This window comes from Onthophagus taurus, unplaced genomic scaffold (genome assembly GCF_036711975.1).
Source record: "Onthophagus taurus isolate NC unplaced genomic scaffold, IU_Otau_3.0 ScKx7SY_15, whole genome shotgun sequence".
NCBI lineage: Eukaryota > Metazoa > Arthropoda > Insecta > Coleoptera > Scarabaeidae > Onthophagus > Onthophagus taurus.
This window is the reverse complement of record NW_027248940.1, coordinates 4,668,150-4,693,420: the sequence shown is the minus strand read 5'-3', so window position 1 is coordinate 4,693,420 and position 25,271 is coordinate 4,668,150. Positions and strand designations below refer to the sequence as shown.

Genomic DNA, 25,271 nt, shown 5'->3' with positions numbered 1-25,271 from the left:
TTCGGTTTGAGTGGAAACACTTCAGCAAATACTTGCAGATGTTCTTCCGCAAGTGACTTGCTAGTGGACACACGGCTTTAGTGTGGCGGTGGTTGCGAATGAGTAGGGACGTACAGTTTAGCCACGATCAGCGAAGAAAATGGAAGAAATGGACGAGTCCGATATTGTAAGTTCATTGCTCATCAAGTGGAACTTGCCAGAGTTTATAGATGAATTCAAAGGTAAGAAAAAGGAATCATTTTTCTAGTTACAAATAACGGCAATTACGTTACTAAGTTAAACAAATTATTTAGACGCCACCCGTAAATATACCCGGAAACTTGAAATTATTCGTTTTAAATTCACGTCGCATCAGTGTTGGCTAGGTTACAGAATAGCGAAAGGGGAATATAACATACGCAAACATTTGAATCGGAGGCCTGAAAATGTTTAATAAAATATGCGTCTTATGTTAGATTCGAGTAAAGACTGTTTATGCGGTAGGTTTGCCGGCGCGACGCCGTGACGTCATCGACAAGAGTCAAGAAATTCGTTACAGTATTTTCTAGTTTTTTATTCATTCTCTTATGATTTTTAACATTTGTACGAAGAGAAAGAACATTTAATTTTTTAGATTAATATTGATTTTGAAAATATCCATGATGTTATGTTATTGTTTTACATACACAAACAATATACAGGGTGATTCACATAAGAACCGACACAGAACAGGGACATGTAGAGGACAATAAATTAAGATGATTTAACGTAACTTACCTCTATACTAAGTTGTACACCTCAGGAGTTATAGGCCTTCAAAGTTGGGTCTTAAATTTTTAAAAAGTTCAATATCTTCGTAATACATTAAGCTAGAAAAACCAAATTTGGTATACGTTATGAGTGTACCAAGGGTATTAATTGATAGCAAATTGAACTCAATTGAGGCATTTCATAGGGTTGATTAAGGGTGATGGTACCCTGGACACGTTTCTACTGGTATTTAGTGTTTTGTCATATTTTCCATGGTTATTGCTTTTTGTGAAAGCAATGTGGGTTTTGCTCGAACCAAGAATGCATATTATGCAAGTTTACACCAGCTTGTGGACAGATGCTTCATGCGTCCATGGCATTTGTGATAAAAGGTTTGGATTTGCCCAAATCATTTTTAAAAGTCAATGGTAATAGTTCAGTCTGTTATCATAATCGGTATCTGTTAAGGCCTGATGTAAAACAACGTGGTGGAGATATTATTCTCTTGAGGACTCTTGTGGACAATTGTTTTCCCTGATTATGTGGGATCACATTGCGCACCAATGTGATTTACGAATTCATAGAGATGTCTGAATGGGCTACACGTTGCCAATTTTCCGTAATCGCTAAGTCAATCTTAAAAACACTTCTAGAGAAAAATGTCTTTCCTTGTCGTAATTGCATTGCACATTTGTGCCATGCAGTTACATCGTATTCGAAACATTGAAAATAAATCATCATACGCTCTATCATACGCTTCTGCGTTAGTAAATGTTTACATGTTTACAGTTACCATGGTTATGTGATTTGTTTTTCTCGATGAGGTAACTGGATCCGATTGATGGCACTCGAGTTTTTAACATTTTCTTCTATAACTCGAGAACGGGTGGCGATATCGAGATGCGGTTTTCACTAAAATTTAGCAAATTTTAAAGTGACTAAGGGTCTGTGACGTAAATAGTATCGTTCCATTTAACTTTTCTTCAAAAATCACAAAAATATGTAATCGATGCAGATAACGCCCTCTAGCTCATTTGTTTTAAAGCAAATGGTCTTACTGAAAATATCTTTAAAAAGAGCATAAAATGCTCTTTCCAACAACACCGAAAATATTCAAATCGGTTGAATGGTCCAGGAGATATTAAAATGTAAACATTTGAAAAGGCATTGGCCTCCCCCTCTCTTATTATGACAGATATGAGAAATATCGCAAAACAAAAGCGATGCGGTATTATCCCAGCTACTAAATGATGTTGTCAAAGTTATAGCTCATCGTCTAAGTTTCTGAGATAGCGAGAATTTTATGTTTCTCTATGGCAGTTACGCCCCCTAGCGGTCGAATTACGAACTTCAAAATAATTTCCAGCTATTTCTCTTGGTCACTTTGCTTATAAGGATTTTTTTCCCAAACCTGTAGGCCTTACCGTGGTAGAGATACAGCCGCTTCGTACGCTTAACGGGACACTCTGTACATATATATACAGGGTGTTCCGGTGACTCGGGGCATAAAATTAACCTCATATACTAGAGCAAAATGATGATTCGTGAAAAAAAATTATTATAAAAGTCTTCAAATGGCCAAAATATGGGCCATCGAAGTTCAGAAATTTTAACACATTTTTCTAAATATTTTCAATACCATTTATGGTAGAGCGTTGAAATTTGGTAGAGGGTAAACAAATATCAAGCAAAATTATTGAATCAATTTTGACTTTGATCGGGCTGCGGTAACCATGCTATTCAGGCTGTCTCTAAAATTTGTTTGCTCAGAACTTTTTTGTTCGCTCGTAACCCTACATTTATTTTTGTACTCTTTAATTGAAAATTTATTTTAGAAACTTTTATCACACTTTGAAAATGTGATAATATTGACGGTTTTCGAGTTATACGCGAAAATATTAAGCTTCGATTTCAATGGTAACACTAAAAAGCAAAGTCTTCGAAAAAGTCAAGGTTGGCCATGGCAATTAAAAAAAACAACTTGCTGTCAACTTGCTCATGTCGTTTAAACACAAACGATAGTTCTGTTAGTTAGTATTAATTTTAAGTGTTCAAAATGGAGAGTTACACATTTAGTGAACAAACTGACATGATTTTGACATTACGGCAATGTCAAGCAGCCGCTAACCGTTATCGGGAGAAATTTTACTATGCCTAGCAAAGATTTCTTTTAAATGGTTTATTATTGTAACTGATGTAGTATTATATTTGAGTTCAATCAATTCTGGAAATTTACTAAATACATCCACTACAAGTAAATACATATATAGCAACTATTTGAAAAGATCTTTCCCGAATTTCTTTTGCACTCATTGGTTCTGATGAATTTAAATTTTGATACTTTAAAGAAGTTACACAATTTGCTATTTTATTTTGTATTTGAACTGTCATGAATGGCCAATAAACTACTTCTTTAGCTTTATTTATCGTTTTTTGTATTCCCATTTGATTGTGGTGTATTCCCACGTGATTCACAGGGAATGTAATACAGAACAGGGACATGTAGAGGACAATAAATTAAGATGATTTAACGCAACTTATCCCTATACCAAGTTGTACCTCTGAGGAGTTATAGGCTTTCAAAGTTGGATCTTAAATTTTTAAAACGTTGAATATCTTCGTAATACATTAAGCTAGAAAAACCAAATTTGGTATACGTTATGAGTGTACCGAGGGTATTAATTGGTAGCAAGTTGAGACCAATTGAGGCATTTCAAAGGGTTGATTAAGGGTGATGGTTCCCTAAATTTTGGCAGATTTTTTTAACGTTTTTGTTGATTTAATACATTATTACCTCATTTCATGTGGAATTTAATTCTAAAACTTTTTTTACTCTTACTATTTTTTAAAAAACATTGTCGTTCTCATAAAAAACTCAAAAAACTAAAGACGCGTATCTTGTTAATGCTACTTAAAATCATCAAAAATTCAGTAGTCGGCTGTGAAATTATACGTAATTTGAGGAATAAACTGTTTATTATGAACTAAAAAGACATCATCCATAAACAAATTTAGTTTAGGCATAATAATTTTCTAGTGATAAAGAGAAAATCCCCAAAATCTCAAAATTAAGTACTTTTGGCTTTAAAATCGATCATAACTCAAGAATGAAAGGTGATGACGAAAAGCTTTTTAGGAATAAATTGTTTATTATGAACTAAAAAGATATTATTAATAAACAGATTTTGTTTAGATGTAATGATTTTCTAGTGATAAAGAGAAATTCCACATAATGTCACAATTGAGTACTTTTGTTATCAAAATCGATCATTACTCAAAAATTATTTGTGATGGAGATAAGTTGTTTTGAAATAAATTGTTTATTATGAACTAAAAAGACATCATCCATAAACAGATTTGGCTTAGTTATAATGATTTTCTAGTGATAAAGAAAAAATCACCAAAATGTCAAAATTGAGTACTTTTGGTATTAAAATAGATCATAACTCAAAAATTGAAGGTGATGGAGACAAGTTTATTTGAAATAAATTGTTTATTATGAACTAAAAGGACAATACTCATAAACAGATTTGGTTTAGTTATAATGATTTTCTAATGATAGAAAGAGAAAATCATCGAAATATCAAAATTGAGTACTTTTGGTATTAAAATGGATCATAACTCAAGGATGAAAGGTGATGGAGAAAAGTTTTTTAGGAATAAATTGTTTATTATGAACTAAAAAAACATCATCCATAAACAAATTTAGTTTTGGTATAATGATTTTCTAGTGATAAAGAAAAAATCACCAAAATGTTAAAATTGAGTACTTTTGGTATTAAAATAGATCATAACTCAAAAATTAAAGGTGATGGAGAAAAGTTTATTTGAAATAAATTGTTTATTATGAACTAAAAGGACATTATTCATAAACAGATTTGGTTTAGTTATAATGATTTTCTAATGATAAAAAGAGAAAATCTTCGAAATATAAAAATTGAGTACTTTTGGTATTAAAATTGATCATAACTCAAGGATGAAAAGTGATGGAGAAAAGTTTTTTAGGAATAAGTTGTTTATTGTCAACTAAGAAGACATCATCCATAAACAAATTTAGTTTAGATGCAATGATTTTAAGGTGATAAAGAGAAAATCCCCAAAATGTCAAAATTGGGTACTTTTGGTGTTAAAATCGATCATAACTCAAGAATGAAAGGTGATGGAGAAAAGATGGAGAAAACCTTGTCGTCAAATAACTTTATAACCTATTTGTCAAGTTTGACTTACAATTTCATAGTCGACTACTAAATGTTCTCTTATTTTAAGTAACATTACGAAATACGTGTCTTTAGTTATTTAAGTTTTTTGTGAAAACGACAACGTTTTTTAAAAAATAATAAGAGTAAGAAAAGTTTTAGAATTAAATTCCACATGAAATGAAGTAGTAATGTATTAAATCCGCCAAAAGGTTAAAAAAATTGGTCAACATTTAGGGTACCATCACCCTTAATCAACCCTATGAAATGCCTCAATTGAGTTCAATTTGCTATCAATTAATACCCTTGGTACACTCATAACGTATACTAAATTTGGTTTTTCTAGCTTAATGTATTACGAAGATATTGAACTTTTTAAAAATTTAAGACCCAACTTTGAAGGCCTATAACTCCTGAGGTGTACAACTTAGTATAGAGGTAAGTTACGTTAAATCATCTTAATTTATTGTCCTCTACATGTCCCTGTTCTGTGTCGGTTCTTATGTTCTTATTACAATATACAGGGTGATGTATATTGTTTGTGTATGTAAAACAATAACATAACATCATGGATATTTTCAAAATCAATATTAATCTAAAAAATTAAATGTTCTTTCTCTTCGTACAAATGTTAAAAATCATAAGAGAATGAATAAAAAACTAGAAAATACTGTAACGAATTTCTTGACTCTTGTCGATGACGTCACGGCGTCGCGCCGGCAAACCTACCGCATAAACAGTCTTTACTCGAATCTAACATAAGACGCATATTTTATTAAACATTTTCAGGCCTCCGATTCAAATGTTTGCGTATGTTATATTCCCCTTTCGCTATTCTGTAACCTAGCCAACACTGATGCGACGTGAATTTAAAACGAATAATTTCAAGTTTCCGGGTATATTTACGGGTGGCGTCTAAATAATTTGTTTAACTTAGTAACGTAATTGCCGTTATTTGTAACTAGAAAAATGATTCCTTTTTCTTACCTTTGAATTCATCTATAAACTCTGGCAAGTTCCACTTGATGAGCAATGAACTTACAATATCGGACTCGTCCATTTCTTCCATTTTCTTCGCTGATCGTGGCTAAACTGTACGTCCCTACTCATTCGCAACCACCGCCACACTAAAGCCGTGTGTCCACTAGCAAGTCACTTGCGGAAGAAGTTCTGCAAGTATTTGCTGAAGTGTTTCCACTCAAACCTAAACTTGCGGAAGTCTGCTTCCAGAAGTAGTTTGTAGAAGTTATCACGACGAACGTGCTGCAAGAAATTGCAGACGTGTTTCCACACAATGTGAGTACAGCTTGCAGTAGTTTGCTTTTTTTACGAATGACAGTATAAAAATGTCTTGTGGCAAAATAAGATTGGCAGCTGCCATCGCAGCATATTTAATTAAATAGAAACAAATTAAAAAAAAAACAAACAGAAGTGTTTGAGTGAGAAATTGGGTGCTACGGCGCGTAGATTTAAGTTTCCAAAATACATTACTTGAAGAATTGCGGACCGAAGACTCCATGCAGCTGAAATTTCCTGAGAATGTCTAATGATGATTTTGAATACATTTTATCTTTAATTCAAACAAGTATTCAAAAGCAGGATACTAAAATGAGATTGGCTATACCTCCCAAAGACCGGCTTTTAGTTACTCTTCGATTTTTAGCAACAGGTAAGAAAAAAAACAAGAAAAATATTTTTTAAATCATTTTATTCATAAAAAACAAAAATATTTTTAATTCATTTTATTTTCATAAGTATTTCAAATCAATTGCTGCGCATATAGTTGAAATATTTTCGTTTCCAGATATTTTCCGTTTACGGCTCAGAGGAACACGAAAGACATTTGTTGTCTTTGATTGTTTTTTAGTAGACTGATTGGCAGTTTCTGTCAACCATTTTCAACAGTAACAGATGCAGATGTTGATGCAGGAAATACAGTTTCATCTTGGGTTTCTGACGGGAATTCGTGACGACTCCTCACTTGAACGACAAAAGTTTGACTGGATCAAACTTTTCTTGATCAACTAGAAAGTTGATCAACTCTATTGAAAGAAAGGTTCTCACTAAAGTTTTTATTCAACTTTTGTTGATCAACTAAAATCGATCAACTAAACTTGACTCGTGAGAACGCGCCTTTACCAAATTCCTACTTTTTCAAATGGTAAAATATATTAATATAAAATACGATACCTTACTTATTCTTTTAACTGAAAATTTAAAACATTTGGTGATAAAAAGGTTAATTTTTTTAAAGAAAAACAAAACTTGTAAGTACAAAAACAACCTTTATTAAACTAATAACTTATGCTTTTATCTGAAAATTAAAAATTTTTGTAGTAATAATGTTTTCATTTTGAAATAAAAAGATACAAATTTTAATCAAAAAGGAAAACTTCATTGATTCAATAACTTAAGAGTTTTGTGATAATAAATCGCACTTTTAGCGCAATAATGTTCACATATTAGTTTAATATTTAAACACATTAAATTTAAAAAGGTAGTTTATTAATTCAATAGTTATTATTTTTACGCCAAAAATTATATATTTTACCATAAATGATTTCCTTATTGACTTAAAACAGATTTTAACTCTTGAATCAAATACATCTACTATTTTGGGATAACAGAAAACTCTTTTGCTTAAAATCTATTGGCGTTTTTCTTTGTGGTAAAATTAAAAAACATTTGCCACAACAACTTATTTCTCTGGGTGTAGATGGATGTACCCTCCCCATTGTCGACGAGGCTAAGAGTTTGAGTCTTTCTTTGTCAAATGACTTTAGATATGCACTCAAATTAGCCGGTACATAAAAAATGCATATATGGGCCTGCGGATGATATATCCTCACCACTCGTGTCTTGATACTCGCTTAAGGAGGAGACTATGTGATGCATTTGTGTTGTCACAATTTAATTACTTGGTTCCAGTTTATCACCCTGCGATTGGTACTCTTGATGCTAAACGCATTCAAATAGTTCAAAATAACTGTTTAAGATTTATTTATAATATCCGTAAATACGATTCCATAACTTATAAACTAACTGAAGCGGGGTGGTTGTCAATGGGTAATAGAAGACAACTTCACACGCCGTTATTTTATAATAAATTAATTAACTCTGAAACTCCTGAGTACTTATTTTATAAAATTCGTTTTAAATTTTTGGTTCGGACTCGTGATACAAGAGGAAGATGGACGACATTTATCTCCCGTTTTTTACTTATGTTAGTGAAGTTATGTAATATATAAAACATTAAATTTTATACTAGACGTGTACTTTTCCTTCGGGTACTTCGTCGGCACCGCACTATTTTGCTCGGGATTACTCGTCGGTACCACGTGATCAACATGTGGTGTGATACAAGCTAAAATTTAACAGTCATCTACTAAACGAGTCGGAACTCGATAGCGTCTCGAGACCTGATTTACGCGATATAGAAAGAAAGAACGATTATTTTTATTTTAATTATGTTTGCCAAAATAAAACATTCATGATGTGAAATTAGTGGAACTTCCGAAAGATGTTACATACAAGTTCCTTGTGAAGATTGGTAAGTATGTGCAACTTGGTGCAACATATAGGAAACTTATAGAAGACTCATTAGATGCAGTTTTGATGGTGACTCGGTGGAAACTTTAAAATGAATTAAGTATTATATATGTTATATGTATATAAACAAAATTTAATTTTTTTAAATTTAAGTTATAACAATATATTACAAGCAAAAATAAAAACAAATATTTTATAATTATGATTTTTATTACAAACGTAAAACTCCCCTAAGAATACTCCACTTCCTATTAAAAATTAACACTAATAAGTGGAAGATACACACTATTTAGTGATATTTTGTTAATTAATAGAGTAAAATTAGATCGAATTTTTAATAATTTACACTGATTAGATTAGAAATGTATCTAATTAGAGTCACGACAACATCTAGTTAGATTACATATAATACACTGTTATAGAGTAACGATTTTACACTATTTAATAAACACCATCTTCTCACTATTTAATGTAAATTTTTAATCTAATCAACTTCACTATATAGTGCAAAAAAATAACTCTAAATAAATTGGACCGATCTGAACCATGTTTTAGAGTTGATTTTTACTCTATATTTTTTCCTGTGTAAAGAACTAGTATAACAGCCCTGGCAAGTTATTTTAAAAGATGGCCTGTTTAATCAAGATTCCAAAATGGTATAACACTTGCTATTTTTCTTTTCCTAAAAAATATTATTGCCTGTTTTTCTGCCAAAAACGTGTTATTTAAAAAATTCATACTTTCGTATGTTATTTGTATTGCCCCCAAAATGATTTAACAACTTTGTAAGAAGATGTGCCATTCAATATCTACAGTGAAATGTGGTTTCAAGAAGATGGTTATCGTTATGCTTGTCCTGTACGGGATTGCATACAGAATACCCAGAAAGATGGATTGGGTGTCGTGGTTCGATTATAATCGATTTTTACACGACACGATTTTTTCCTGTGTACGTAGCCTCCTCATTCTCTGTGTCTAAATCCCCTTGATTTTCTTATTAGGAATGCATAAAAGAAACAGTGTATTAAAAACCGATTGAAAATCTTGCCGAACTGCGCCACAATATTTATACAGCAGCAGAAGAAATAAATGCAAAGAGATTTGCACAACTAGTAAAAAGATCTTTTCTGTGACGATACAGAGCTAGTATTAGTGCTGACGGCAAATAATTTGAGCATTTGCCTTAGTTTTAAGAAAATAATGCTATAAAATTAACAGTAACTAAATTTGTTTGTTTAATTTTGTCTTTAGGTTAACCTTATTTGAAAGAGTCTTTTTGTAAGACATAATGGCAACCATCTTGTTGAAACCACATTGTGTAGTTCGTAGATATTAAGTGGCACATCTTCTAAGAAAGAAAATAGTAAATACAAATAACATACAAAAGTACACAGGAAAAAATATAGAGTAAAAATCAAGTCTAAAACATGGTTCAGATCGGTCCAATATATTTAGAGTTATTTTTTTGCACTATATAGTGTAGGTGAATAGATTAAAATTTTACATTAAATAGTGAGAAGATGGTGTTTATTTAATAGTGTAAAATCGTTACTCTATAACAGTGTATTATATGTAATCTAACTAGATGTTGTCGTTACTCTAATTAGATACATTTCTAATCTAATCAGTGTAAAATAAGCACTGTAATTTATTAAAGATTCGTTCTAAATAAATATTCAAAAAATATTTGATTCTTCAAATATCACTAAATAGTGTGTATCTTTCACTTATTAGTGTGAATTTTTAATAGGACGTATAGAGTATTTTTAGGAAAGTTTTAGGTTTGTAATAAAAATCAAAATTATAAAATATTTGTTTTTATTTTTACTTGTAATATATTGTTATAACATAAATTTAAAAAAAATTAATTCTTTTTATAATATAACCATACTTAATCCATTTTAAAGTTTCGAGTAATCCCGAGCAAAATAGTGCGGTGCCGACGAAGTACCCGAAGGAAAAGTACACGTCTAGTGTAAAATTTAATGTTTTATATATTACATAACTTCACTAACATAAGTAAAAAAGAACTCTCCTTTAGAGAACTGTAAAACCTACTCTATTAAGTGAATAATATATGAACTCTATATTAATATTAAATATAGTGTACTTTAGAGTTATTTTTACCATGTGATATTACAATTTTTACTCTAATTCTTTTTACCAACTACTCTAAAATTTTTACACGACACAATTTTTTCCTGTGTATGAATTTTTTAAATAATGTGTTTTTTTGCAGAAAAACAGCCAATAATATTTTTTATGACAAGAAAAATGGCAAGTGTTGTACCACTTTGGAAACTTGACTAAACAGACCATCTTTTAAAATTACTTGCCAAGGGTGTTGTATTACTCCTTTTTTAGAAATCGTGTGTCAAACTTGATAGACATAAATTCTTTCAACCTTAACTCAATCAAATTAATATATTTTTTTGCAAAATTAACGATTTTTGTTGTTTGATTTGTGACTTCTACAGTAGCATGGTTCACAAGGAATACATTATTAAAAAATCACTATTAAAAATTAAATTGCGAACATTTCTGACCGTAGTTCCTAAAGATATGATGTACAGGACCGATTTTTAACGTTTTCAAAAATATGTCTATTACCACTTAACTGGAAGTTTTTTCTCATTTTTACCAGAACAGGTATGGGTTGGCCTCTCACCCGGTGCCCGCTTGACGTTGAGTTTCGGGACACCTGTATATTGTGATGGACACATTTTAATATTCAAAGTTACATAAATTATTGTTGTTATACATATAAGTTGCCAATTAAACAGTTTTATTAAATTATCGAGTTCAAGTAAAGTCCAATGCACCTCGCCATCGGAAGTGTTAAGTTACACTTTGGCCATCGGCGCGTGATTACAATAACGCTGAGCAATAGAATTGTTGGCACTAATGAAATACATAAGTAGTTAATAATTCTAAGTGAAAAGCATTCGTAGCCACGAACACAATAGACATGTAATAACTAAAATAAATTAGTATTCTTAAACTAAAAAGTGTTTAAATATTGTTGGAAATAAATACAGTGAAAGCTCTACTAAGCGGACAGTGACGGTTCCGTTACTTTTGTCCGCTTATGAGAAAAGACTACGTTCATACATAAAAAAGGTAAACTTAAAACTAAAACTATTTATTTTTCGTTTGAATAAAATCTAGCATACTGCTTTGCAGCAATGAAGTTTCTCTTTGTAATTATAGAGAACGTTCAATATGTGTTTCTAAATTTTTCACATGTTGAAATGCAGTAAAATCATTTTTCACGAATGATTTTAGTTTGGAAATTACATTCAATGCTTCTTTATAAGATGTGATTGGATTACGTTCCTCGTCCTCCTCCACCTCTACCTCTTCATTCTCTTCCTCTTCTGTCTCATTTTCAACATTTTTTGTGACTACCGAAAATTCCAAGTCATTATCTTCTATATCGACGTTTTGATCAACAGTTAAATATTCTTCTGGTGTTTTTACATTATCTATTCCCAGTCTTTTACTACATTTAAACAAATCAGCTAGTCTCGCAAGTGGCAAATTATCTTCAACATCGTAGTTACTGTCAGTTGAACTTCCTTGATCCATCAGAAATCCAGCTTTTTTAAAACAATTTCTAATTGTCTTTGGAGTGACCTTCTGCCACGCAGATTTTATAAAGTACAAGCTCTCTAATATGTCAATAGATTTTGATAATTTAGAAGCCGATTCTGCGAAATCTATTTTTGATAATAGTTGACTCACTATTAAATCGTATGAAATTTAAAATTGCGTATGATACCCTGATTTAACGGCTGGCAGACAGATGTTGCATTAGGAGGTAAAAAAATAATTTTTATATTTTTTAATTTTAAGTCATGTGGATGTGAAGTGGCATTATCAAGAAATAAAATGATTTATCTTTTTATTATACCCATGTTTTTATCGAAATTACTTAACCACTCCGTCATAATGTCTCGTGTCATCCATGCTTTTTTGTTTGATTTCCAGATAGCCGGTAAATCCTTGGGAGCAACATTTTTTAATGCTCGGGGACGTGCCGACTTTCCATTATTTTGATTTTTAGCTTTCACAAACCATTCGAAACAGGCTTTGTCGATCTTTGAACCCTCACTACTCAAAAAGTTTTTCTTCGTTTTTACACTGACTCCAGACTGCCATTTCTTTCGAATCTTTTCTTTATCTTTGATTATTTTTGCCGCTTGTGTTTTCCCGATTTTAAATTTTTTAACAATATCACGAACTGACAACTTTTCTTTATCTAATAAACACACTATTTCCATTTTCTCCTTTAACATAAGCATGTTTTTCTTTACCACCTTGGAAGCCATTTCAACGCACGTTACACCGAAACGAACAAACTAATAATAACTATGTACTAATGTTTTGGGGTTCGTTAACAAGCGGAACTCGTAAAACGAGGAATCCCCGAACACATGTCGGTAAATATCTATTACAGATTACTTTGATGTGTGCGTTTAGTTACCTACACGTCCGTTTATTAGAAATTTTTGCCCGTTATGTAAAGAAAAATAGTGTCCGCGTCCGTTTATTAGAGCGTCCGTTTATGGGAAATAAATATGTACATGAAAATATAGGTTTGGGGTTGGTTCCAAGATTTTTGTCCGCTTATAAGAGATGTCCGCTTATTAGAGCTGTCCGTAAGGAGAGCTTTCACTGTATATACACCCTAACCACCTGGAGACCCAAATGGGGTCAATACAATATGCAAAACATATAATGAGTTGCATATTGAGCTTAGGATTGCAGATGTGGCGCGGTTTCGAATGGGACTTTATGCGGGGCTACTCGAGAGTCAAACTTTGATTAATAATCAGGGATGATATTTGAATGTGTTGGGTGACGCATTGAGTTGGTAGCACTGGTTGGTTATTTGGCGGTCTGGCATTTTTGATTTTTGCTTTTCTATTTTTATTTTTGTTTTCGTTCAATTTTTGATATCTTTACATTAAGTCTGTAAAATTTATATACAGTGCTAGCGTAAAGTAACCCCCCCCCTGTTTAACTTCCGAACAAATTGAGATATCACTATGAACAAAAAAACGTCAGTTTCTATATTTTATCAACACAAATATTTTCTTATGGAAAATTTTGCCATCACTTTTAGTTTTTCCGGAAAATAGATCAACTTTGCTTTTTAAATGGAACACCCAGTATATTATGGTATCTTCCGAAAGATGAAAACAATACGAATCCAACGGTACCTCACAATCAAATATCGGTTTATTAGTTTTTCGCATAAAAATTAAACAAAATGCCGAATTTTGCCGGAAAAACCAACGTATCTTCGTCGACTACCTGTCGTAATGCAATCGGCCAGGTAAATGGTGGACGGTAGGTTTACGGTCGGTATACGCTCGAGCTAAGACGGATTTAAAATTGCAAGTTCAATTACTTATTTTTTTTAGAAATGAAATAAAAGTTGATTGGAAGTATATAAAATTTATGAATTAATCATATTTTATAAAAAAATATTTATAAAGAAAAAAAGTCAATATAAGAAATGAAATTTTCTTACTAAAGATTTTGCTAGTATAGGTAACGGTTGAAAAATTTGCTTAGTGTTGTTATTGAATAATAAAAGAATTTTTTATTTATTAAGAATCAACTATTTTGTAAATTGTTCGATATGATTACGTTGAACTTCTAGGCAGTGGTACCATCTTTGTAGTGTTTCCTCTCTCACACGGCTTAACATGTGATCAATATTTTGGCAGACGTCAATAATTTTTTGTTTTAAATCCTCAATACTACCCAACGGAATTTCATATACCTTGGATTTTAGATAACCCCATAAAAAGAAATCTAAAGGTGTCAGATCTGGTGATCTTGTTGTCCATTAAAATTTTTATCAAAATAATTTCGTACCATTGGCGCATAATGTGGAGGTGCTCCGTCTTGATGAAACACTAGTTCCATTTCAAAATCGTCAGAATTCTGTTGTACAATTTGCAAAAGTCTTGAAAAAAAAAACATTTACTTTCTAATGAAATTGAGTGATAACGTCACGATATTCATGTGGATTAACATCACGGCGATGCAATTTTCCACCCAAAAAGAAAGTACATTCATCACTGAAACAAATATGTTTCAAGTATAATCGATTTCGTTCAACCATATTTGTCATTAGCTCACAAAATTCTGTTCTTCTATATCAGGGTCATCTTCTGTTAATTCATGAAGCATTTTTATTTAAAATGGGTGATATTTATTCATCTTTAAGTATTTCCACGTCGTCCAACAACGACGCGGAAATATTTAACACATCACACGTTGATGCGATAGCAGCAGACGACATCATGGGCACATTAAATACTTCTGTTAATATCTGACGACCAGTTCTTTTGCGGTCTTCGACGCTTCCAGTTTCCAAAAACTTATTCACAAGCTCTCTTAAATATTTTCGACTAATTGGATGTTCAGGAAATCGTTCCTTAAATTGTCGCTCTGTTTCATGTAGATTTCTGTCAGCACGAGCGAATATTAAAATTGCTTCGATATTGTGCTCTAAACTCCTTCTAGCCATTTTGATCTCGCCTTTCTTTGGTTATACTTGGTCGGGTAGAATTCAAAGATAGAAATGAAGGAAAATATTTGCATGCTGCCTTAAATACAAAATTTCAAAGTACCTACAAACTTTAAAATTGTTGTTGTAACCATTTTTTCTTAGAAGTTTTAAAAAGAATTTTCTTTTTATCCTTTTCTTGTATTGATTGTTTCATAAAAACATTCTAAAAGAATTGCTGATTTTAACCCTGCTTAATCCGAGCGTAGACCGACCTTTAACTGACCGTCCACCATTTATCTGGCCCATTGTATCTCGACAGGTAGTCAACGAAGATACGTTGGTTTTTCCGGCGAAATTCCGCATTTTGTTTAATTTTTATGTAAAAAACTAATAAACCGATATTTGATTGTGAGGTATCGTTGAATTCGTATTGTTTTATTCTTTCGAAAGATACCATAATATACTGGGTGTTCCATTTAAAAAAACAAAGCTGTTCCATTTTTCGGAAAAACTAAAAGTGATACCAAAATTTTCCATAAGAAAATATTTGTGCTGATAAAATATAGAAACTGACGTTTTTTTATTCATATTGATATCTCAATCTGTTCAGAAGTTAAACAGGGGGGGGGTTACTTTACGCTAGCACTGTATGCTCATTTTTCTTTTTTCTTTTCTCTTACTTGTGTCTGATGTAGATTGGTTTAAGTAATCGGAATGTGAATTAGTGTTAGTTTTATTAGTATTAGTATTATTGAATCTTTTTATTTTGTATACTTTATTTTTTTTTTTCTCTTTCTTTGTATCAGGGTAACAATGGAAGATCAGGTCGTTGTTCCTGAATTGTCGCCCGGCGGTTGTGCGAAGCGAATAATTAGTAGCTTTCCTTATTTTCGTTTTAATAACTTGTATTTAATGTATGTATTGTTGTTAAACTACTATGATTTTTTTTGCTTGTTTGTAGCTTTGCACAATAAACGATTATTTATTTATTTAATAATGTGTATGATAATAAAGCATAACAATAACAAGGTAGGTATCCTGGATATACAAAAAAAGTTAATTTGATAATTATCAAATGACAAACATGACACTACCACTAAAAGGTAGATCTTTTCACCTTATATCAAGGTGCCAAATATCAAATTCATTGTATTTATAGTTTCCCTATAAAATCGTAACTCTCGCAGCCGTGGGAAACCTGAATAAAAAAAACATGACGTGTTACAAACAAATGGAATCAGCAACCCAAAATTAACTAAAAACACTCAACTCATCAACTGTACAAAAATCTTGCAGCACAGTGTAATTTCACAAAACCTATACCCAAAAAAGAAATATATTTTACAAGACCTGGCTTTATTACAAAATAGAAAGTTTTAATACAGCGAAAGAAAGTGTTAAAAATCGTTCAGTACAAATTGAAATAGGACATGTTATTCATAAACAATCAACAAAACTTGGACCTATTTTCTCGTCTTCTGGAGTACTATACGCTCCTTTTTGCCGAAGCAAATACGTTACATTATAATTTCCACAGTGACTAGCAATGTCTAAAGGTGTTAATCCCTTATTATTCCTAACATTAACATCGGACGAATTTTCGATAAGTAATTGACCGACTCCTTCATTGTTTTTGATTCTAGCAACAAGGTGTAATGCCGTTTCTCCCATATTGTTTTGATCATCAACATTCGCTCCTTCTTTGATTAACATTTTAATCATGTCATCATTGGCACCTTTGGTAGCAATGTGTAAGGGTGTTAAACCCCCATTACTTTTAGTGTTGACAATTGCCCCATTTTCAATTAATAATCGAGCCGACTCAACTAATACGTTATCTTCGATGATTTCACGACTTGCTTTTTCAACAGCTATATGTAAGGGAGTTTTTCCTTTATGATTTTTAATATTACAATTCGCATTTTTTTCGATTAGCAATTGAATCATTGCAGTATTATTAACGGAGTCGTGTAAAGGCGATGTACCCTCGTAATCCTCATCGTTAACATCCGCACCATTTTCGATTAACAATCGCCCAATATCAATGTTGTTACTATTAGTGGCAAAATGTAAAGGTGTTGTGCCTTTATTAGTTTTAGCATGAACATCCGCTCCATTTTCGATTAACAATTGACCGATTTTAACGTTTCCAATTTCAGCGGCAATGTGTAATGACGTCCTATGGTTAATATCCTTGACGTCAATAATCGCCTTTTTTTTAATTAGCAATTGTATAATTTCAATGTTTATTCTTTTAATGGCATGGTGTAAAGGCGTTTCACCCTCATTCGACTGAGCATTAACATTCGCCCCATATTCAATTAGCAACTGACTCATTTCTAAACTGTTTCTTACAGCTGCAAAATGTAATGGCGTTTCTCCCTTATTATTTTTAACGTCAACATTAGCGGTATTTTTGAGTAATAATCGACCTAGCTGAATGTTTCCACTGATAGCAACAAAGTGCAACGGCGTTGAACCTTCATTACACCTAATGTTAATATTTCCGTATTCGACTAGCAGTTGACCAACTTCATTACTTGCTGTTTCTGCGGCAATGTGCAGAGCCGTTTTTCCTTTGTTATCAACTATATGATTCGCTTTTTTTTCGATTAGTAATTTAGCCAATTCAACGTTTTTACTTATAGTAGCAAAATATAAAGGCGTTAATCCATCATTACTTTTAGCATTAACATCCGCCCCTTTCTCGATTAGCAATGTACCTAATTTAATATGTCTATTATTTGCGGCTAAATGTAAAGGTGTTACTGCGTTATAATTTTTGGCGTTAATATCCGCCTTATTTTCGATTAGTAACCCACTTAATTCGAGATTTCCTTTTTCAGTAGCATAATGTAAGGGAGTGCTTCCTTCATTGTCTTTAGCGTTAACATTTGCCGAATTTGTGATTAATAATTGAGCCAAACCAAGATCTGTGCTGTTGGCGGCAAAGTGTAAAGGCGTTACTCCCTCATTGCTCGTAGCATTAACATTTGCTTTATTTTCAATTAAAAGTTGAGCGATTTCAAGGTGTTTTCTTTCGACAGAAATATGTAAAGCTGTTTTTCCTTCGTTATTTTTTTCGTTAACATGTAAATCATATTTGAATAGCAATTGGATTAACTCAATGTTTTGCCTGTTCGTAGCAGCAATGTGTAAAGGTGTTTCACCCTCATTATTTTTAGCATTAATATCGGCCATGTTCATAATTAAAAGTTTTGCGATCTTAAAATTTGTTGTTTCGGCAGCAATATGTAAAGGGGTTTCTCCTTTATTATTTTTATCATGAACATTCGCTCCCATATCAATTAACAACCGGATAAATTCTAGAATCGTTTGTTCGGTGCAAAACTCGTTTACACTTTTCTTAATGGCAATGCATAAAGGTGTTAAACCTTCATTATTCTTAACGTTAAGAAGAGCGCCATTTCGCATTAGCAATTTACCGATTTCTATGTTTGTTCCTTCGGTAGCAATGTGTAAGGGCGTTTGTTTATTAATATCCTTAGCATTTACTTCCGCATAAGATTCTATTAAAAATTGAACCAATTCTTTATTCGTAGTGTTGCTGGCATTATGTAAAGGTGTTACATTTTCATTAGTCTTGGCGTTTACATCCGCTCGATAGTCGGTTAATAATTTACTGATTTCTAGATCTGCCCTTTTTGCAGCAATATGTAAAGCCGTTTCTCCCTTATTATTTTTACCCTCAACATCAATGTACAATACTAGTAATCGACATAATTCAATGTGTTTCCTTTCAGTGGCTACGTGTAAAACTGTATCTCCCTTATTATTTCTCATGTTCATTTGAGCTCCCATTTTGATTAGTAACTTGGCCAATTCAATATTATTATTATAACTGGCAATGTGTAGGGGAGTTTGCCCATAATTGTCCACTTCGTTAATAAAGGCGCCCTTTTCGATTAGCAATCTAACGGTTTCAAGATTAGATTGTACGTTACCTGCTTTATGTAAGGGTGTTATTCCCGCCTTATTTTTAATATTTACGTTAGCACCATTTTCAATCAACAATTGAGCGACATTTTTGGTATCATTTGTAATCAAATGCAAGGCAGAATTACTATTGTTATCGATAATTGTTACGTCACAATTATGTTGGATTAAACAAGATATTATTTCGAAGGAAGCTTTGTACCTGAGAGAGTACATTAATGGAGTTTCTCCAAATCGACTTCGAATGTTAACTATAGATTTGCTTAGAGATAATAAATATTTTAACGAATTTAAACTAAAAAATAACAAAAAACATTCATTAAAAGTGGATTATTTGAGCCAATTCTTTTATTCTAACCTTCCATAGCGAGCAGCTAAATGTACGCAAGTCACATCACCAAAAGTATTTTCCAAAATTATTTTGCGATAATCCCCATTGAAGTAATTTTTGATCTCATCAACGACATCATCACGAATAGCTCGGTATAAAGATGATTCTGTTATCGAAGATAGGTGCGGGTCATTATCAAATAAATCTGCCTAAATAAGGTGTTAAATAATTTTGATTTGGTTGTTCACTTTCTAATTTTATTACTTACAATTGTGCTGTCTACGAAGCTACTATCACCGTTTTCACTCATTTTAAGTCACCTCTAAGTTAGTATAATATAGTTGTTATAGTTTGAAATTGAATTATTAACTAAATTAAATTTGGAAAATGCATGTTTAAATGTGCGACCCTATCAAGTGTTGTGGTGAATCGAGAACATTCGTAATGAAAATAACTAATATGTATCGAAAACATCCTGTTTTTTCTGGAAAAATTTATTTTATCATTTTTGGTGGTTAGAAATATCTAGAACAATGATTTTGTTTTAGCGTAAAAAACTAAAAATAATAGTCGTATATATAAACAATAATATTTGATTGAATTTTGATTTTTATAAACCTTGTTCTATATTGATTTTCAACATTAATCTCTTTATCATTTAATTCTAAATGTACCTGTTCTTTTTTAATTTCTATGTCATTGTCACGTGTTCTAAATGTTGGAATATTTTCCGAACGACGTATATCTATCGTGTTTCTTCTTTTTATTTTATTGTTTTCATCTTTTATAAATATTATATATCTGTATACTATATTATCTCCCTTTTTTAAGTTTGTTTTGTTAGGTTTAGCATTTCTGTCATAGTAGCTTTTATTTATTTGTGCTTTTTCGTTTAAAGCTTTTGTAAAATTCATTATAATTTTTGGTCTTAATAGTTTATTTCTTATAGGTAATTTAGTTTTTATTCTTCTACTAAATAAAAGTTCAGCAGGTGACAATTTTGTACCTAAAACGATCGATATTCTAATAAAACATTATATATGTCTAAATCTCCTTCCATTGTTTTTTTTTTTTAATTTTTTTTTACATATACCAACTGCCCTTTCTGCTAGTCCATTACTTTTAGGGTAATATGGACTGGAAGTTTTAATTATAAAATTCCATTTAATACTAAAATCTTTAAATATTTTAGAGTTGAAAGGCTATCATTATTTGTGGAACTCCGTGTATTGCAAATATAGTTTTCAATACAGTGATTAATTCTTCCGAATTCTTTTGCTTTAATTTAACTAACTCTATCCATTTCGAATAATAGTCAATCAATACCAAATACGATTTATTGCTATATTCTAATACATCTACACCTATCTTTTCAAAAGGTAGTGTTTGTTGTTCACTTATAATCATAGGTTTTTTGTTCTGAAACTTCTCACATAGTCTACATTTTGCTATGTATTCTTTTATATCTTTTATCATTCCTTCCCAATAAAATAATGTTTTAGCTTTTGCGATTGTTTTTGTCATTCCAAAATGTGTTTCATGTAATTTTTTTAAAATATGAATTTTCATTTTTTCTGGAACCATTACATTATTCTCATAAAATATTAAATCATCTTCAATAAAAATTAAATTCTTTACTTTATAATATTTTGTTACATTATCTTTTACTTTAGATATTGAATTAGGCCAACCATGCATGCAATAATACTATAATTGTTTTTTAAATTTATTTTTATATTCATCAGACATGTTTATAGTGTGAACTACATCATTCAACTCAGGTACAGTTATTCTTTGTGTTTTATTTCGTGTTTAACATTATTTTTTAAATTATGAATTTTATATATTCTTTTTTCTAAATACATTTGTTTAACTTGTCCTCTTGATATTTCCGCTATTCTGAATGCTTCTACCGCTTCTTGTAATGTTACATTTCCCATTTTCATTAATCGGTCCTTAGTATCCCTATCATTTGATTGTAAAACTATTTTATCTCTTAATGCTTCTTCTTCGTTAGTGTACTCGCAATTTGTAACTAATCTTTTTACTTCTGTTAAAAACCCGTGAAAGGACTCACCCTCTTGCTGAGTTCGAGATTGAAAAACATGTCTTGCGTATAAAATATTTTTCTTGGGATTACAATTATGTTAAAGATAAAAGTATTGAACAGCACATTGAGGCGTCAGCAGTTGAATTAACAGGCAGGAAGATGATAATCCTGTCCATCTATAGGTCTCCTGACGGCGCCATAAATACCTATCTAAGTGCCTTAAACGAGATCCTAACTCACATTGATGAAAATTATCCAAACTATAAACTTATAGTATCAGGAGACTTCAATATCAATTTTCTGCATGAAAGTGTCAATAAAGCCGACCTATTAGAATTGATGAGGGAATTTGGACTGCAACAAACGTTTGACTCACCCTCTAGAGTGAATAGAAAAACTAGTAGTTGTATTGATAATATATTTTGTAACCTAAATAACAATTGTCTAAGAAACACCACACGATGCAGCTTCACATCGGTGACCACTACGGACAAATACTGATGATAACCAACAAAGATCTAAAAAAGGAAGAAACACAAAAAATTAAAAAAAGAATTTATAACGATAAAAACACTCACTTTTTTAAAATCGCTCTTTCCACAGTGGATTGGCAGCCTCTCCAAAAATCCGAGAACGCAAGTGAGTTGTATGATGTTTTTCATAATATATTCTGTGCAGTCTTCGATGATTGTTTCCCGTTTGCCTATAAGAAAAAACGGAATACTAAATTTAAAACAATTTATATGTCTAAGGAGACTAGAAATCAAAGGGACACACTAGATCTTTTGGGGTGGCTGGCCTCTGTAACTAGGTCCAGAGAATCCTACGACAAATATGCTCAATGTAAACAAAAGTACTTTGATCTCTTAGAGAGCGAAAAGAAAAAACATTACACGAGAAACATTTTAACGGCCGATAATAAACAAAAAAAGATGTGGGAGGTTATTAATAAGGAACGATCCTATCATCATGCACAAAAAGAAGTAGGAACGAATTTAACTGCACAAAACTTTAGTAACTACTACGCTGAAGAAGTTGAAAAACTGGTAAAGGGTTTGAATCCGACAACGACGAGTTCCAACGTTTACGTAAAGAATACAGCAAGAATTTTTTCAAAAAGTCTTTACTTTAGTCCCTGTACCAAAGACGAGATAACAAATATAATTAATCATTTAAAAATCAAAAAGAGCGAAGATGTCTATGGACATTCAACAGGTGTTGTAAAGAAAGTTGCGAATGAAATCTCTGAACCGCTTTGTATGGTTTTAAACAAATGTATTGAAGAGGGAGTTTTTCCCGAAAGGATGAAACAGGCCAGGATCGTTCCAATTTACAAAAAAGGAGATGACAACGATTGCTCAAATTACAGACCGATTGCCCTCCTTCCAGTGTTTTCGAAAATCTTCGAAGAAGTAATAAAACACCGACTAATCAGCTACTTGCAAAAAAATAAAATATTTGACGACAGCCAACATGGTTACAGGACCGGAAGATCGACGATCACAGCTGTTACCCGAATGATACGCGATGTCACGGAAGCTCATGACAATCGAGAAAGCGTGGAAATGACCTGTTGCGACCTCACCAAAGCTTTTGATACGGTGGACCATAATCTATTACTGGATAAGCTCGCCTTTTACGGCGTACGGGGATCAACACTAAGTCTAATGAAATCGTATCTGAGTAACAGAACACAATATGTCGCTTGGAATGGTTCAATATCCGATGTGAAAAACAATAGATACGGTGTACCCCAAGGATCAATCCTGGGACCGATCTTATTTATACTGTATATGAACGATCTTCCTCGAAACAAAAAAAAGCTCAGAAACGTATCTATATGCGGATGATACGTCGTTCGTAGTAAAAGGGAAAACGAGAGAAGAAACACAATTGAGAACTAACGATGTCTTAGAAGACAAAAGAACAAAAGAATCAAAAAATTAACTTTCTCACGAAAGGAAACTATAACGTGGTGAACTTTCTTGGCTTGAAGTTGAACAATCGTCTCACCTGGGATGACCATGTGAGTGCCCTTTGTAGAAGACTCGCGAGTGCAGTTTTTATGGTGCGAAGATTGGTGAAGTGTACCGAACCTGAAGTAGTAAGAACAGCATATTTCTCTTGTTTTCATGCAGTGGCCTCATATGGCATCTCCATTTGGGGTTTGGGTCCGGGAATCAACAGGGTGTTTAAGCTACAAAAGAGTTGTATCCGCGCTTTGTGTAATCTAAAAAATTTAGAATCATGTAAAGAACATTTAAAAAAAATTGATATACTTACCGTGCCCTGCATGTACATACTTACTTGTGTTAACCATGTACATAATAATACACATCTCTATGACATAAACTCCGTACATCACGAATATAATACGCGACAAAAAGACTCTATAAGGGTTCCGTATCACCATCTTAAGGTGACCCAGCAAGGTGTGGACTACCAGGGTACAAAACTTTATAACAAACTACCGGATTGCATAAAGAACATGAACACCGCGCGTTTTAAAAATCGTGTTAAACATTTTTTGGTGTCTGAGGCCTTTTACTCGGTAGAAGAATTCCTAAGTAATGTCCACCGTATGACCGAACTGTATTAGTTAAGTTACTGTTTTAGATACTCATAGTTGAAGTATACATATATATTTTGTATGACGTCTGTCCAAAAACTTTTTTTTGACATATAAATAAACATTAACATTAACATTAACAATAATTCTCAAATTCTTTTAAAATTTTATTTAATGTTAACGGATCTTCAATTTGAAATGTATTATAGACTTCTACGGCTTCTTCGCCCACGATGTTCATCAAAATGACTATTTTTCTCTTTTCCGGTAACAATTCGAAACCATATGCTTCCATATAATAATCGAACGTTTGTTTAAATTTTTTTAAATTTTCTTGCATATTATCTTCTAATTTTAGCGGATTTGGCACTATAAAATTCGTTGTATATTCTTTACTTTTCTCTTTTTCACTCATTTTACTTTTTCATTTTCTTTTTCATTCTTTCATTGACTGCACCATGTGTTAACTCTACGTCTTACTCAAACACCTTATACTTTGATAGTGACCTTATGTAGAATATAAACTGGTTTATAAGTACATTTATAAAACTAAAACTTGGCATATTTTCATATTACAAATACCAGCGAGAAACGATTTTTTGAGTAAATTTTGTTTTTTTCCAGCTTCAAAATAATAATCAGCGTTGCATATTAAATTACATTCACTAGGGGTTGAGAAATTAAATCCTTAGGTAGGTTGCATACTAGAGGACCTGTTCGAATTATCTAGACCAGTTCCAGGGTGCGATATTCACTAGGAGTTGAGAAATTAAATCTTTAGTTTAGTGGTAAAAAAGAGTCTACTTTAAACGTTCACCCTACCGCCCCTACGGTAAATCTGGGAATACGTATAGGCAGGCTGCATACTAGAGGACCTATTCGAATTATCTAGACTAATCGCAGGGTGCGACACTCCGTGGGGTTTTCAAAAATAATAATTAAAATTCATGTTCACTACTTGGTTGGTCAACTGTAATTTTATAAATCTGAATCTGTTGTGGATTTAAATCTGAAGCTAACTTCAGCCACATAAATAAATTGGGTTAAATCGTAATAATTTAATGTAAGGAATTCACGATTGCTCTGTGTCCCATTAGTAACGGACTCCTGTGTAAATACCTATCTGCCCCTTTTTCCCAAAAATAAATTTTAATTGCTTAATTTAACTTAATTGCATTCGAGTACTGTTCGCGGTGGTGAGTGGTTGTCTTGTACAGATTGCTCATTTTGTGCAAGGTTTTTAACTCTCTCTTTGCCTTTATAGCTGCTTAAATTTGCTATACGGATCATTTTGAGTTAATGTTCGGGTGGAAGTTTGAAGTTTGGAAGATATTTACACCTTAATAAATATAATTTTCGAT

General features: G+C 32.1%; 2 protein-coding genes and 1 long non-coding RNA gene across 3 annotated transcripts; all 3 read right to left on the bottom strand.

The window, feature by feature from the left end:
• Nucleotides 1–11,678: 11,678 nt before the first annotated feature.
• On the bottom strand, nt 11,679–12,778 carry LOC139432434 (tigger transposable element-derived protein 6-like). The gene is made up of 2 exons (XM_071200961.1): nt 12,388–12,778; nt 11,679–12,217 (listed from the first exon to the last, which is right to left on the bottom strand). Exons 1-2 carry the CDS (start codon nt 12,776–12,778, stop codon nt 11,679–11,681), a joined length of 930 nt encoding a protein of 309 aa, XP_071057062.1.
• Nucleotides 12,779–16,338: 3,560 nt separating this feature from the next.
• On the bottom strand, nt 16,339–19,667 carry LOC111422358 (ankyrin-3-like). Its single transcript, XM_023055563.2, has 3 exons — nt 19,560–19,667; nt 19,319–19,500; nt 16,339–19,255 (listed from the first exon to the last, which is right to left on the bottom strand). The coding sequence occupies exons 1-3, from the start codon at nt 19,599–19,601 to the stop codon at nt 16,441–16,443; spliced, it is 3,039 nt and encodes a 1,012-aa protein (XP_022911331.2). The 5' UTR covers nt 19,602–19,667; the 3' UTR covers nt 16,339–16,440.
• Nucleotides 19,668–21,531: 1,864 nt separating this feature from the next.
• Nucleotides 21,532–23,980, bottom strand: LOC139432451 (uncharacterized). The gene is made up of 3 exons (XR_011642218.1): nt 23,355–23,980; nt 21,920–22,044; nt 21,532–21,859 (listed from the first exon to the last, which is right to left on the bottom strand). It is a non-coding gene; the product is annotated as an uncharacterized lncRNA (long non-coding RNA).
• Between the last annotated feature and the right edge of the window lie 1,291 nt (nt 23,981–25,271).

Excerpts from the sequence above, each read along its gene's own strand:
- LOC139432434 (XM_071200961.1), bottom strand. The coding sequence starts at position 12,778 with ATGCTTATGTTAAAGGAGAAAATGGAAATAGTGTGTTTATTAGATAAA. Across the intron at positions 12,218-12,387 it reads TAATTTCGATAAAAACATGG|TGAGTCAACTATTATCAAAA; the intron begins GTATAATAAAAA and ends ACGATTTAATAG.
- LOC111422358 (XM_023055563.2), bottom strand. The coding sequence starts at position 19,601 with ATGAGTGAAAACGGTGATAGTAGCTTCGTAGACAGCACAATT. Across the intron at positions 19,501-19,559 it reads GCTTCGTAGACAGCACAATT|GCAGATTTATTTGATAATGA; the intron begins GTAAGTAATAAA and ends CACCTTATTTAG. Across the intron at positions 19,256-19,318 it reads TTAGCTGCTCGCTATGGAAG|TTTAAATTCGTTAAAATATT; the intron begins GTTAGAATAAAA and ends GTTATTTTTTAG.